Source organism: Opisthocomus hoazin, chromosome 8 (genome assembly GCF_030867145.1).
Source record: "Opisthocomus hoazin isolate bOpiHoa1 chromosome 8, bOpiHoa1.hap1, whole genome shotgun sequence".
In the NCBI taxonomy this organism is placed as follows: domain Eukaryota; kingdom Metazoa; phylum Chordata; class Aves; order Opisthocomiformes; family Opisthocomidae; genus Opisthocomus; species Opisthocomus hoazin.
In genome coordinates this window covers 2,613,553-2,628,417 of record NC_134421.1, presented here as the reverse complement: position 1 = coordinate 2,628,417, position 14,865 = coordinate 2,613,553, and the positions used below count along the sequence as shown (strand labels likewise).

The following is a 14,865-nucleotide window of genomic DNA, read 5'->3' as shown; positions in this document are numbered from 1 at the left end:
AATGTTAAATGTCAGTGAGGTTGTTTGACTTCCAATTACTCTTACGCTGTTATTTCACATGTTTTCTGATATCTTCTGCATAACTCTATAGAATTATCTTTCATTTGTTCATTTATAGGCAGGGCTACAGGTTCTCTTTGCACTCATTTTTTTATATTTGTTTTCACTGTAATCCATATGAAGACAGTTTCATCGTGCCTCTTCTTGTGGCTAGCCTATTTTTTGAGGTTGGTTTGCTGCTGCTTTCAAGTAAAAGAGTTGGCCTCTTCAGATTGGAAAGTAAGGGACCAGGCTTTTAGCTGTAAAGTTTTGGAGGTCTTGCTCTCCTAGAGAGCTCAACAGAGAATAACACTGCCAGAATAAACTGCAATTTGAGGTGTTTTCTAAACACGTCTCTGAGCTTCTTCAACAAAAAAAACATATAGCCTATCTGTAGAAAAATATCTCTTTCCTCCTGCTAACTAGAATCGCATGCAGAGATTTCAGTTTGCTTCAGCCTTGAAGTTCTTGGAACAATTTCCTTTGATGAATGGTTGAACTGTGAGGTTTTTAAATCCAAAGATTATTTTTTCAGGTTCTGTAACTATCAAACCTAGAATATTTTTATGGAGAATCCAGATGACAATATTTTTATCTGAGGTTTGTGGTGCAATATGAATTTGTTTTTTTGTATAGCCTAGGGTAAGTGAGCACAAATTCAGTCCTTTGAAGTTTTAGAATTAGTGTCTTTAAGGACAGGTCTGATTTTCTCTCTATACTGTAGAAGTCATGAGAGCTTGCACAAAATCTGTTTCAGGTGCTAAAGAAAATGATGAAGTCTCATTTTTGTCTGATATATGTGCCTGTGCACAGACAGCGTTTACTGCCCTCTGCCTGGCACCATAGAAGCCTGTAGCTTCTCTCATGTCTATGTTTTTCTCTTAAAGCCTGTAAACTGTGATTTTCTTTTTTGCATTTCTAGAGTGCACCTTCTTATTAAAGTGCTCAGCCTATTTTCTGCTTTATCCAGGTGATGTCTTTCAGACCTTCCAGGACAGTTCAGTATTTTATTGTTGGTAAAAAAAGAAATGTGCAGCCTTTAGAATTTTACCTTCATGCAGAAGGGTCTTTTTATTCCTCCCTCTGATTATAAACTGGTATGTTCAGACAGATCAGGTTTTAGTCTATATATTCTCAGTGAAGATCTGGATGGTAGAGTTTAAGACCTTCAGAGGTCACAGATAGTAGTGGATTTTTTTTTTTTACTGGTGTAGTTATCTGATATTAAATGCTTGTTTTAGGTTTATCAGCATGGTTTAAGTGGTACTTAGACATTTGAATTGAATATAGTGAAAGACTATGAGAGACACGTTGTGAAAAAAAGCTTTTGCTCCTGTGTAGTGTTAAGAAATATTTTTCTGTGGATATTTGGAACCAGCAGCAGCAGGGTTTAACTGCTCCTTGCAGTTATGAGGAGGTATGGGATACAGGTGCTGGCATGTTTGAAGGAATTTAACCAAATCAAGAATTGGATGAGTAGATACTATTCAGTCTGTTTTTACCAAGTGCTCTTCCCTCAGGATGTACTCAGATTTGAGGATCTTTTTGAAGTGGGTGTGCTAATGAGCTATATTTTGAGCACTAACATTTTTTTAATGCTAGGTAAAAAGAAAATTTGTAACAAAAGCTAAAATCATGAAGACGTTGAAAAGAAAAGTATTTATTGAAAAATTATTAACTTGCAGAACTTATCCATTTTGGAAAAGTTGTTTACTTTCTTTTGAAATGCAGAGAGATTACCTCTACTAGTAATGTTGCCATAGCCAAAAGTTATATGGCTATGTTGGGCATTTTGACTTCTGTTCATTTTTTTTTTTCTGTGACTGCTTTAGATGTATGATCACCTATTCTGATGGCCCTGACAAGAAATTGTTTGGTGTGCTGTACTAAATTTCTGCCATTTCTGTGGTTGAAACAAAGCTTATTTGCAATGCATCTTTTCCTGTTGGGTCTGTGTTTGGATTCACTGATGCAGGCCACTGCATGGTTTGGTTTATCAACTATTGATATCATTGCTGTATTGATGAAAGGTGGCGAACTAGAAGGAATTTGTTCTGGCCATTCTAAAATCCAGATAAAGCAAGCCATGGAAGTTTACTGGCTGATTAGAGATCAAATGAAAGACACAGAAGAAGATTATGAGCAACAAAGATCTGAAAAATTAACATGAGAATTGACATCACTACTGATACCCAGTAGGCACCAAAATACATTTTCCAGGTTGCTGAGGAAACCACATGCTTCACATTTTAAATTCTGGAATCTTTCCAGTTCTGAGCTCCTACAGTGATGCTGCTTGGTGGCACCTTTATCTGAGACAATAGAAATAGGGCAAATGTGAGAAATTTGGAGACTACAGAAATGAGTTTTAGCTTTATGTCTGAAAATTTTAAGCGAAAGCTTAGTGTTATAGAGCTTCAGGATTTTTTTCCTCATTTCATTGAAAATAAATCTTGCATAAAATCTCATTTTAAGTTGTTAGAACTCCAGTCAAGGGGAGATTGTCAGAAGATGGAGACCACGCTGGGCAAGTTTGAAATCTGAACCTGATAAACATTTACTTGTGCTTCACTATTCTCTTTGCCACAGCTGCCTGTCTGTGGTAGACCAGGATGAAAAGGAATAGGGGGGGGAAAAAACCCGATACTTTGCAATCAAAGCATTTTAGAGAAATAGCATTTGGGATGCAAGATAAGTAACAGTTACCCTGAAAGAAAAAAAAGCAGTGCCTCAGTCACCCCTTGCTGTGGGGGGAGGTCGTGTTTTGTCTTGGGGAGGAGGGGTTGACGCTCCCTTCATTGTGCAATGCAGCTACAGATGAAGAAATTGCAAGTTTTGGTGTCTGAACATAGCAGTGTTATTTGGCAGCTCCCCATGCGCAATGTGATAATTGACCTGTGATGAAGTAAAGGAAGAACACAAGAACACAGATATTTTTTTTCTTCCCCCCCCCCCGCCTTTTTTTTTCTTTTGTAGCTGTGCTGACTTGTTTTGCTAGTATTCAGGAAGACTCCAAAGGCAATTTTCCTGCTCTTTTGTATAAGAAACATTGCCTTTCTCCAGAGGAAGGGACTGCAAATGGAATTTTTAACTCAATTGTTTAAAACCAGTAGTGATCATAGTTACTACAACAGCAGTGTTGGTTTAGTATTCATAACTTTTAAAGTTCAGTGTTTGTACTTTAAAGACTGTTTTCTTTCCATTCCCCCATCTGTAGAGTAGATTTACCTCCTCAGGCAGCTCTTCTGCTCCAGCCCTGAGGAGATGAGAGAACACAGACAAGGAACGGCATTTTCAAACATTTAATTCAGTTTGTGGTAGTGTCATTTTCCCTGGTGCGACCTTGAACTTGCGTACCAGATGAATGAATATATGGTGGTCTAAGAATTAATAACATGCAGGATGGACTTTTAGATATCCATTTGAGACTCTCCACGATGATGTTTGATGCTTAAAAATCTTATAGTATGAACACCATAGGCAATGGCCCATGTAAACCTGCGGCGAGTGTCGGAGTCTCTGGTTGTGCAAACTGTGCGGAAAAGAACAAGTAAGACTGTCCCAACAAAGATGGTCTGTGTGTACATTTACAAAGTGAGTGAGCATCTGCCCTTTTATTTAAGAATAGATAATTTTTTGCCTCTGTAATATACCTGTAGGCAAGCTTATTCTCTGCTTCTTACATGCTCGAATCATGAACGTTTAAGGAGGAGTACAGTGCTCCAGGATCATCAGTCCACCTTCTGCAGGGACGTAGGAGGAGGAGATGATGGGCTTTCTGCTCAGGCTAGGACTGATCAAATAGCGACTTTTCATCATTAACTCTGTGGCTTAACAAGCAGTGCAAGTAGAAGAGTATTTCTGCAAATATCTCTGTCGGAAAAAGCCGTACTTTGGCTCCTTTTACTCCAAGTCTCAAGGCGTGCCGCTGAACTGGTTCCAAACCAGTTCAGAGATTTCAAACATCACAAAAAAGACCTGAAGTCCCCACAGGCTTGTGCCAGCTTCTTTATTAAAACTGACAGATGTGACCTCAAAGATGTGTGTTGGAGGGTCCTGGGGAACTTGTCCTTCCATGTCCCTGCAGGGGTGTCAGGCCTGTTCTGCTGCTGCTTTTACTTTCTTTCAAGCCTTTCTGTTACAAGCTTGCAGACTACCACTGAACATAACAAAGATGAAATTCATGGCTTTTAGAATTTTCTGGAAGCTGTTCTATCTAATTCGTTACCCTGTGTCTCTAAGGTGCTACAATCCCTTCTCTTAGGAATATCATCTCAGAATTGCTTTACCGTGCAGGATGGGATTTTTGGATAGAGGTATTATCTTCAGTTAGAGTAATAATAGGAAAAATTAGAGAAGCTTTTAATCCTTCACCTTTATCAAAATACGACTAGATAAAATCTTGTGGTAGAAATGAAAATGCCAAAGACGACTGGAGAGTCTTTATTATCTGAGTTCAAATTCAGCATAATTATCCTGTGAGATTTTTTCATTTCTGTCATTCAGGAAGGAGATCAGTTGTTTAATTTCCACGTGGGAAATAAGGATACAACACGGAATTTATTTTCATTTTACAGTGAGCCACAACCACTTTGAAAATAAGATCCTTACCCTTCTGTTTGACTTCCCACTTACCTGAGACTTTTTGGAGCAATTGCAGCCCAGATGGTGCGATGTGGTTTTTTTGGTTTTTTTTTTTCTTCTGTGAATGTATGGCTAAGAAGACATTATTAGGGCAGGGGAATATGTCTTCATACTGCTTTTCAATTCTTTAGTAGTTTCATTTTAAAGGTGACTGATTACCATACAGATCTTTGAGTTTGTTACAGCAGCTTCAGGTTCAGTGTCAGCAAGATCGCTTCTCACTCAGGAGAGGCTTTAGCTCAGGAGGTTTGATCTTTTTCGATTCTGTCTGAGCCGTATAATAACATACATTTTTCTCATTTAGAGTATGGGTCCTAAAAGGTCCACAAGCTTATCTTCAGACAGTATTTTCAATGGCGGATAGTCCATAGGCTATAGGTGCTGGTAGAGGTGACAGTGTATTTTCTCCAGGGACTGACCCAAGGAATACACTTTAGATCTTCTTGCCTAATCCAGATCAGTGGTGGTAGATGCCTCGGAGCTTGAATTGCACTCCAGCGTTCTCATTGTAAGGGCTTTTTGGTTTCCAAATGAGCATGCATTTCATGGCTCTAAGTTGGGCGCTGTTATGGCCCTCACTGGTGAGTTCATAGCCTATAGTCACAGGTATCTTGTTTAGGTTATAATAAACAGTACGTGAGCACTTGTATTAATCAGTGAAATTCCCTTTTGTCTGTTGGATACTTCATACTAAGTTACTGAAAACATTTTGGGCATTCTTGTCACTATAGTGAAGAACTTGAATTGCTCTGTGTCATTAAACCAGAAGTGGGAAACTCAGTGCAGTTGTCCTAAGCACAGACTTCTAATGCTGAAGAGCACTGTAAGATGTTTTTCTACTGAACATCACAGAGGAAGCATGAGACGTTCTGTTCCTAAGGGTCTTTGTTCAGTGTATTTATTGTTTTATGGCAAATTGTTTTCACAGAGTCATGGAGTGGCTGAGGTTGGAAGAGACCTCTGGAGGTCACCTTGTCCAATCCCCCTGTTCAATCAGGGCTGCCCAGAGTCAGTTGCCCAGGACCACGTCCAGACAGCTTTTGAATAGGGTTGCATAAGAATCACTTTTATTAAACTTTAGAGCAGTGAAACCTGTGAGTGAGTTTACTCAGAAGTGCCTAACATGCACTTAAAGATTGTTTAGAAAATTATGTGCGACATCTAGAGTAGTGGCAGAGGCATAAGTTAAATTTGAAAAATTGATCTTATATAAAACAAATTTTATGCTAGAACAGTAATTTTTAATGCACAGTTATGGCTAGCAATGCAGCAGCTAGGGTAGAGGAACCTGCTGGATTCAAAGTAAATTTTTATGCCTGCCTATATTATAAATCAGAATTTGTAAAAGGCGAATATGCTGCTTTATTCTTACAGAACGCCCTCTTTTTCTTGGAGCATTTTGTGATACTACAATGAAAATAAAACCATCTGGATCATATGTAGCATATGTACCTATATTCCCAGATGTACGGTAATATTCTTTTAAAAAGTCAAATGTTGTTCTAGTGTGTGTGGAAGATACCAAGCCAATTTCTTATTTTGAGATCTAATAGTGTAAGGAACATTCTCTCGATTCATATTGATGTTGTTAAAGAATCTTGCCTGTTGCCTTTAGTAACTGAAGTATTTGATTATTTTTCTGAAGTAATGAATATTCACTCCTCGTTTTAGATAAGTAGGTTCAAACAAAGAAGGAAAACAGGACTGTGAGGTTAATGATGTTATTTCTGTAGTTCAGCTGTTGTAGCTGGCTAATGTAGGGTTTTAAACTGATACACATTGCTGTAATAGTGTCACAGAAGATTGATAGCAATAGTGAAGTTACAAGAAAACTCCACTGGAGTTTCTGGTATTATCTGTACTCAAGCGTTCCAAAAAACTGAAACCACAATTCAGCAAATCTGTGTATACAGAAGGAGTCTTTTTTTAGTATTCCTCAAAGAGGAGCAGTCATTTTAATATTCTGTCCTGCTTCTGCCTGGAGATAACTTCTTGATTGGCAAGATGGAACGTTACTCATAGGTGGTGGGACTGACAAATTCTGGTTTCTTGAAGGGATCTGGGAGAACAGCCAACTGTGGGGCCTCTTGGCTTCGTTATAAATTAAATGTGTAGTTTTCCTGGCAAGATAAAGCTAATAAGCTTTGTTGGTGTATTCACCGTCATACTAGACAAATACAAAGTTCCCTATGATTGAAGAGGCAGGAGAAGGGCGTATGCCTTCGTTGGTTGCTTACATCGGTCTTCCTCACATGGCTTTTCATTGCTCTCTGGGTTGCAAGACTTCACAATTCCCAACGCGTTGGTCACCAGGCGTCCAGGCGTTTTCTGCCCCTGGGGGGACTGTCTGAGCTGTGTCTGGAACAGACATTAGTGGTTGTGTTAGCCAGCTTAGGGGTCTTCACTAGAGCAAGGAAGGAGTAATTTTTCAGTCTAAATCAAGAATTTCCTGGATTCAGGAGTGAATTTTGAATCCACTAGGCTAGACAGTCTTCTAAGGTGGGTCTCTGCACAGTATTTATACGGTCTTTAGGACTGTCACAAGGCACAAGCATATGAAAGCTTTCAAGCCTGTGGTTTGGACATACCCAAAGGATAAGAAAACTGGTCAGTACAGAGTAGTATCACCAGGAGAAACTAAAATTGCCTGGTTCCAGAATAGCATGCATTTGATAGTTAGGATGCTCCTCTGCATGATGAAGGGCTTACGTACCTGCTGGCAGATATGGGTGGAGGATGATTTTAGACACAGAACTTCTGGATGAAGAGGACAACTCTCTGTTCCTTCCAGCCTTTGTTTGCAGTGGAGGTTGGAATGTCAATATGCCGAAAGCAGTCAGTGGTATAAAATAGGACATAATAGAATCAAATTTAATATTTTGGGTTCTTAAATTCCTTTTTTTTTTTTTTTTGGCACAGACCATGAACGAATTTCATTTCAGAGTCTGATATTTTGTCACCTATCACTCTGTGTTCTGAAGTAATTCTGTAAGAGCAGTGATAGCTAAGTACTGAAGGATACACGCACACTCCCTTTCTTGTGTTTAGTATTTACAGTATGACTTCCTAATCCCTTCCTATTCATCACTCCATATCCTTTCTAGGAGAACAAAATGGGGCAATCACAGTTGACTGAGCTTTTTTTACACTGGGATTAGAAGCATCCCTTCTTTCCAGACCTCTCCCCTCTGGTTTCGGGCAGTTTTACCTTACGATATTTCTTTGATCATTTTAATAAATCAGTGATTTGGACAAAGTAATTCAGTGTCTGAATCCAAATCTCATTTAAAATCTTTGTTCAAGTTGTACAGCCTTCTGCCTGAGTGATCCTAAATGATAATGTAAATGGAGTTTAGTTTGCTGTGAGGAGTTCCTTTATACTCAACATTAAATCCCCTGTTCCCATCCTATCCATCGGTCTGCCTCAATGTTTGGTCTTTTCTGCTCCCTGATTTCCATTCTTGGGTATTGCAATGCAGTGATGACTTAAGCCTTTCCTTTCCTCATGTCTTTTCTCATCACCCTTTTTTCTGTAACGAGAGTGTGATGGGTGGCACTGTACTGTGTACCTCGGCAGGGATGTGTCAGGATTACGGTATCCTTACTCTGTGTGGAACCAAAATCGAAATCTAAAGCAAGTCAGGAGAACAGCATCAGTATTCCATGAGATCAAGTTGCCATGGAATGAAGGGGGTTTGTTTCACAGTACTAGTCAATGAAACACTGTACTTGGTTTAGCCAAGTAGTTTAATTCATAGTGTAGTAAGTTTTTTCACATGACACTTTTAAAATGTTCTATAACTTTGTGAAGCTTGAGCTATTCTAAAAGCAACATCACAACTTCTTACAAAACAGAATATCAGGTTTAAGTTAATATTTACTGGTTCAAATTTTTTCTCGTGTTTTATCAGCCTTCCACGATGAAGTAGTTTTGGTTTTCCTTATTTTGAACGTTTGGGAACCATCAATATGAAAATACTCCAAATTAAAGTATTTGTGTTTTTTCTGTAAGGAACTTTCCTAAATCAAATCTGTGCATGTTTATTGTTGAAGTCTTTTCTGGGATTTGGAACAGTAATGAGCAAATGTCCCTAAAATAGTTGGGTTTTTTAATCCTCTTGTATTTGGTAGGTCTTAGGAACAGAACTTTAGAAAGCATAGTCACAGAGATTGCTTCATAATGTCAGGATGCAGTGGAAAGGAGAATTAGCATGAAGTTATTCTGCATGATTAGGCCAGAACTTCAACAAAATGGATGTTACCCATAATTAGATTGTGAAATAAATTACCAGATGTTTTCAGTTATGGTTCTCAGTGTAAGTAACATTAACATATATGAAATAAATGAGTAATATATAAACTTAGTATTTCACTGAAGAGGGGAAGCAGAGTCTAAATGAATTTGTTTTGCTATTTATGATAGCGACGTTCTGTTTTCACTTACTAGGGTGAAAGTATTGCACCCAAGTTGGAAGCAACAAATTGTTTTAACAAACAACCCAGGCTGAAATCCTGTTGTTGATGGGCAATGAATACATTCTCTTAGCTGACGAATACCAGCAAAACCGAAGGGTCACCTTCGACAACCAGTGACAGCGATTTTTTTTTTTAATGAATTATGTAATTAAACAGGTGTACTTAGCCAACTGGCTCACGTACTGCCGAAACAGAACTCTTATGAACAGCTTTTATACTTTATGTAAAATGCAAATTAAATAACAAAAAGTATTGTCCATTCATATGAAAACTTGCATGCTTTGAGACATAACCACTACCAGCAGGTTGGAAAGAATAACCCTCCCTTGTATTGGCCAGTGTCCATGATAGGATTTTACAATTCAAAGACTCTGCTTTTGACTAGGTTAGGCTATTAATATTATGGAACCTCCTCAGAATGAAGCAATTTCTTAACTAAATTTAACTGTTTTACAGCTGTCTAAGCATGGGAGTAATTGATAATGCATAATTTTTTCCAGGCAAATGCTTTGGAACTGAGACAATGCTTAAGAACTTATACATTGGCTCCCCTGCCAATGTGAATTTCTGGTCGTTTACCAACTCAAAAATCAGTCTTCGGTCTTGGGGTCCTAATTTCTTTGTTTTTTTCTTCCCCCTCCCAAATTATGCTGGGGTCTTTTTAGAAATTTGTAAGGAAATGCCTCTCAGTGTCAGTTTCAAGAAATAGCAAGCTTTCGCGGCAGGATCGTGTTAGAAAATTTGAAGGAAATTCAAGCTATTTACTAGCAGGACAGAAGGACTGCAAAACATGATAGTCATATTCTGAGAATATGGTTTGAAACATCTGGTTTAAATACTGTTTATTACAGGGAATGCAACAGTACGGAAAGAATGCTTTACTATTCCGAAGATGCTATAATTACAATTCAGTTTATGGTGACTGTTCTTGTGAGTTGTGCTTCGCAGTGATCTGTCAGCAAACTCGTGCTACCAGAGGATGATAAGGGGTGCAAGGGAAAGGGGGACAAAAGGAAACAAAGGGATGGAAATGTCCTTAGAGATCATTTATGTAAACATAGCTGAACCATTTTTCTGACTGGTATAAACTAATTGCAAAGCACTTTGTATGAAGAAGCACTGGAAAGAGAATAGTCTTCTAGATCGCTGTCATTTGTGTGTTGCTCCTTCATCAAAGGTACAAAATAATTAAATAACTATACAGTTTAAGTCTTTTTTTGTTGTAGCAGCAATTCTTCCTACATACCATTCTTTTCTGAAGTCAACCTTGTTGCGTAAAGTGTGTGTGCAAAATTAGGTCAAGAATAAATTTTTTCCTTTCACCATTTTATTCCTTTTAGAAGTCAAACAGAATAGCATGAAGAAAATTGAAAGTGGGAAATTAAACATAAATGCAGTTAATTCTGTTGCAACCCAGGTGATCAAGAAAGTTATCGTTGTGAAGTGTCGATCTTTGATTAAAAACAAAGTATTTTGAAGGAAGAAAAAGGTTCTTTTCCCGTAACGGAGTGGGGGTCAGGGGGAGTCTGAATGACCAGTTTACAAACCCACTTCATTTATTCTAATTTGAAAGTGTCTGGTACTATAGAAATTGTTTTCCAAGTATTCAATTTACACATACCCTAGGGTTGATGGTTGTTCTGCAAAAGGATTTCTTGGCTGAAGTATGATACAAAGATCTACTAGTAGCCTCTAACTAGAGGAATTTGAGAATCTAATGGCCTTGATGGGTATTAAACTAGATGCATCTCATTTAATTCCCCGGGCTGTTTTTTCTTGCCATTGGCATGAGTTTCTTAGTGAGATTGGTATTTGCTAAAAGTAGAATGCTTCCTTGCCTTTGGAAGAGAATGCCAGAGGAAACTTCTCTTGCCTCTGCTCCTGTGTGTCAGGGCTGGAAGGCAAACTAATTAGTTACACACAACGAGGAATAAATCACCCAGGTTGAAACATGATAGTGCCTGACAACTGGTAATGTCCGGAAAAAAGATTTCAGTAAATCGTTATTGATGAGGAAATTGGTATGCAGAGCAGATGATTCTAGTGTATGTGTGTCTGCCTTTACAGTAAGCTTAGTGTTGCTATTTTATCCACAGATTGCTGTCTTTACCCTGCAAAGTAAGTGTATATAGCAAGAATAAAGATTGTTAATAATCTAATAATAATATATATTTTTTATTTTTCCTTTTTAGAAATTTTGTATAGTAATATATATTCCTTAGGTTTATGGAACATTTCAGAGGAAATTTATCATCTTCCTAATGTTTCAAGACTAAACGGTGCTGGTTCAATCCTTGTCCCTTTATATTTTCCAAAGGGCTTGGAGATTCTGTCGTTATTTATTTCATCTTTTATTGGGTAGAAAAGAAAGACCATATTTTGGTTATCTGTTTTATTTCTATCCTTTATTTAAGAATTTGTTCAGAATTACTTTTTTGGAGGGTTTGGCTTGGAAAAAAGGACAGTAAAACAAATATGATACACGTTCTGTATTTTTGAAAAGGATTGTCGAACTATTTGCACGGACATAATAGCAAAGTTATTCAGTAATTAACTATATGGGCAAAATATAAACTATTTTTTGCTTTTTTGTTTAGATTATAGAATTTTGGAGAACCTTTAACTTAATTATTATTTGTTACAGTAATGAAGGTTTGGGAGAAAAATGGAACAAAGGCTATTATTTCGTTGTTGATTGCAATTTCATAAAGGAAATTTTGCATCTATTATTATACAAGTGTTTCAGTTTGGATACATGAGTTGATCCAGTTCTAGTTTTCTGTAGTTTTAAGGGTATGTCCTTGTTGGGAACCATCAGTTATCTGACCCTGCAAAAGGCACAGCTGTAGGTAGAGTGGGGTTTATAGGTAGTGTCGAGCTATTGGTGTGACTTGGACCATTTCAGTGTACCTGCCGTTCCCTGGGGGATAACGAAAAACATCATCCGTTACTCCAGACTGAAAAATGTGCCTGTAGACTGAAAGAATAGACAGGTTCCCACTTTCTACACATCACATTTAGATTTTTTAGGGTGCAGTTGCAATGGTGAGATGCAGCAGTCATACATAGTCCTGTCATACAGCTGTCATCTTACTCTGCTGACAGTAAACAGTTATTGAAACATCCAAATGCATCCTGTGCGTGTGCAAATGCTTGTGCTGCCTTGGTAAGCACCTTAATACATGCTGAATCTGAATTATTTAGCTGTCCCTTACGTACGGTTGCTCACAGCAGAAAACCACCCTGCACTATCCACTCTTCGGCCAGTCGGAGCCTTTGCGAGAGTTTCGCCTCCAGAATTAAACAGGAGTCTAAGAATAGTTCACCCTGCTTTGCAGTGTATTTTCACGGGTGGCTGGCTGTCCAAACAGCCAGCCTGTCTAGACAGCTGACGGCACTGAGAGCTTGTCAGGTCAGAAGCAGCCACGTAGGCTGCTCTCAGGGGTGTTACCTCCTTGGTAGCTGTACGTATGCGCACCAGGAGAACTGAGAAGTCAAAACTAGTAGGATTCTTTCTGCAGCTCAGTGGGCTACAAACGTGTGCTAATGGGGCATTAATAATAAATGTGAGTGTATAAAGGAGAAGTTTTTAATTCTTACAGTTATTTCTGAGTCACATGAGACGTCACTGGTTATACTTTGTAAAATTTTTTTTTATGGTGTCATTTGTGTTGTGCTCGGATTTAGATTTTAAGCATAACTTGGAGGCCTAATACTTTTTTCCTAAGAGAAAGTAATGGTGAAGTTAAATGAAAACCAATTTCAATCCATTCCTTTAAAAAAAAAAAAAAACAAAACACCAAAAACCAGCTAAACCCCACAATAACAACAAACTTTACATAATTCTGCTGTCAGTAATATATAGATTGTGTACAAAGCTGGACATAAGCTTAAATGTGCTCGAGTGAGAGAAATAAAACTGTGTGGAGAATTTTATACCAGGGGACTCCTTCAGCGGCCAGGGACTGCAGGGAAATATCGGCAAGGGTTTCCCTGAAATAGGTCCTTCTTCCTCCTAACTCCGACTTGTAACAACACGTCAATGATTTTTGTGACTAGCTGTTCAGCCTCCTGCAACAACTTCTACATTCATGATTTAGACCATTTTCTAAAACTACGGTCCAGATGTAATTTTAGTAAGAGACAGCAAAGTAGTAGTGGATGTCTCTAAATAGCCATTTGCTCTGTAATCACAGAAGCTCAGTTCTTCCAGGGTTGAGGAGTAAAACCTGGGCATAGTTGCTCTATTTCCACTAACCAAGGAGCTGCTAACTTCTGTTTGACAGGTGAAGCAAAAAGGCTTTCAGAAAGTTTAGGAGATACTGGACAGCCTTCGGGGTTGTCTGCTCACATGATTTCCTACAGATGTCTTTAAAAGAGCGTCTTGTAACAGGTGTTTTGGAGATGGGTGCTGTACACGCTGAGTGTCATTCACCAGTTTGTGATGTACATTCACTGATACAAAAAGAACTTGTTAGCAACAACGCCAGAAGGAAGCAACTGAGAAATCTGTACCCGGTTTAATCCTTTGCTGAAAAATCTGTTTTCTCCAGGTTGTGGATGTGCCTGTTTCTAGTGACGTGTGTGTGTGTGTAAAATAGGTTTAGCATTACATCTTAGTCTGTCAAAAGATACATTCAGAACTCGCAAATCGATCAAATTCTACACCTGCAGAAAAGAAGGGTGATGTATCTTCTACCCAAGGAATGACGCTTTGTATTAGTCCAGCACATAAGAAACCAACATGTAAGGTGAATAAGCAACATGCCAGTACGGTAAAGAATGTGACAGTACAAAAGGAAATACCTAATACTTTTTCACAACTTCTTATCAAGTGCGTTTTTTGGTTTATGTATGCAGTAATATTTCATATATGCACAATATTTCATATTGTGAATACATTGGTCATTCTTCAGTCACACAGTGCCCAACGTCCTTGGAAATTAGGAAGAATACCCTTTCTTTGTTTATGTTGTTCTTGTAAATATTATTTAGACTTTCTTGCTCTGAATTCTTTCCTGATTATTGTAAAGGTTGCCGATTCCTTGTTCATATTTGATGGGTTTGGTTGCATTGCTTTATGTTTTGATGCAGGATTACAGGAACTAGGCCCTTGCCTACTTCCTCTGCTTTAAGAATATTTTTAAGAGTTTAATATACTCCTAAGATGATTTTGGATGGGTTTGCTCGTTGTTTTCTTAAAATCTACTCCTCCTCTTTAAGATCGAAAATCTTCAAGAACAGTTAAGAGACAAGGAGAAGCAGATGAGCAGCTTGAAGGATCGCGTGAAATCCTTGCAGGCCGACACCACAAACACTGACACTGCCTTGACCACGCTGGAGGAAGCTCTGGCAGAAAAAGTGAGTGTGGAGAGCCCCGAGGCCCTTCCTTCCAAGGGCCCTGCTACCGGTAACCTCCCTGAAGGCGGCTTCTCCGTGTGGCTGTGGACTCTGGGTGCCAGACACCTCTAACGCCATGCCCCGGTGACGCCCTTGGCCATGGAGGGGCCGGCGGAGTGCGGTGGGCCCCGCACCGGAGGGCGATGCCGGAGGGTGCAGGGGTGCGGCGGCACCGCCGGCGGATGCCGTCAGCTGCCTGCCGTCACTCTGCGGGACAGAGATTGGGGTGCTCACGCTGTCGTCTCTTGACATGGTGTGGTTGGGGGATGCCTTACATTTCAGCAGTGGATTCTTCTGCTTTTTTCC

General features: G+C 38.9%; 1 protein-coding gene across 15 annotated transcripts in view; it reads left to right on the top strand.

The window, feature by feature from the left end:
• Positions 1-14,865, top strand: part of ERC1 (ELKS/RAB6-interacting/CAST family member 1) — a 305,098-nt gene that overhangs the window by 98,871 nt on the left and 191,362 nt on the right. For all 15 annotated transcript variants that reach the window (XM_075428699.1, XM_075428697.1, XM_075428696.1 and 12 more), the window contains one exon: positions 14,383-14,520. In XM_075428699.1, coding sequence (XP_075284814.1) covers positions 14,383-14,520 — 138 coding nt within the window. The remainder of the gene's footprint in view (positions 1-14,382; positions 14,521-14,865) is intronic.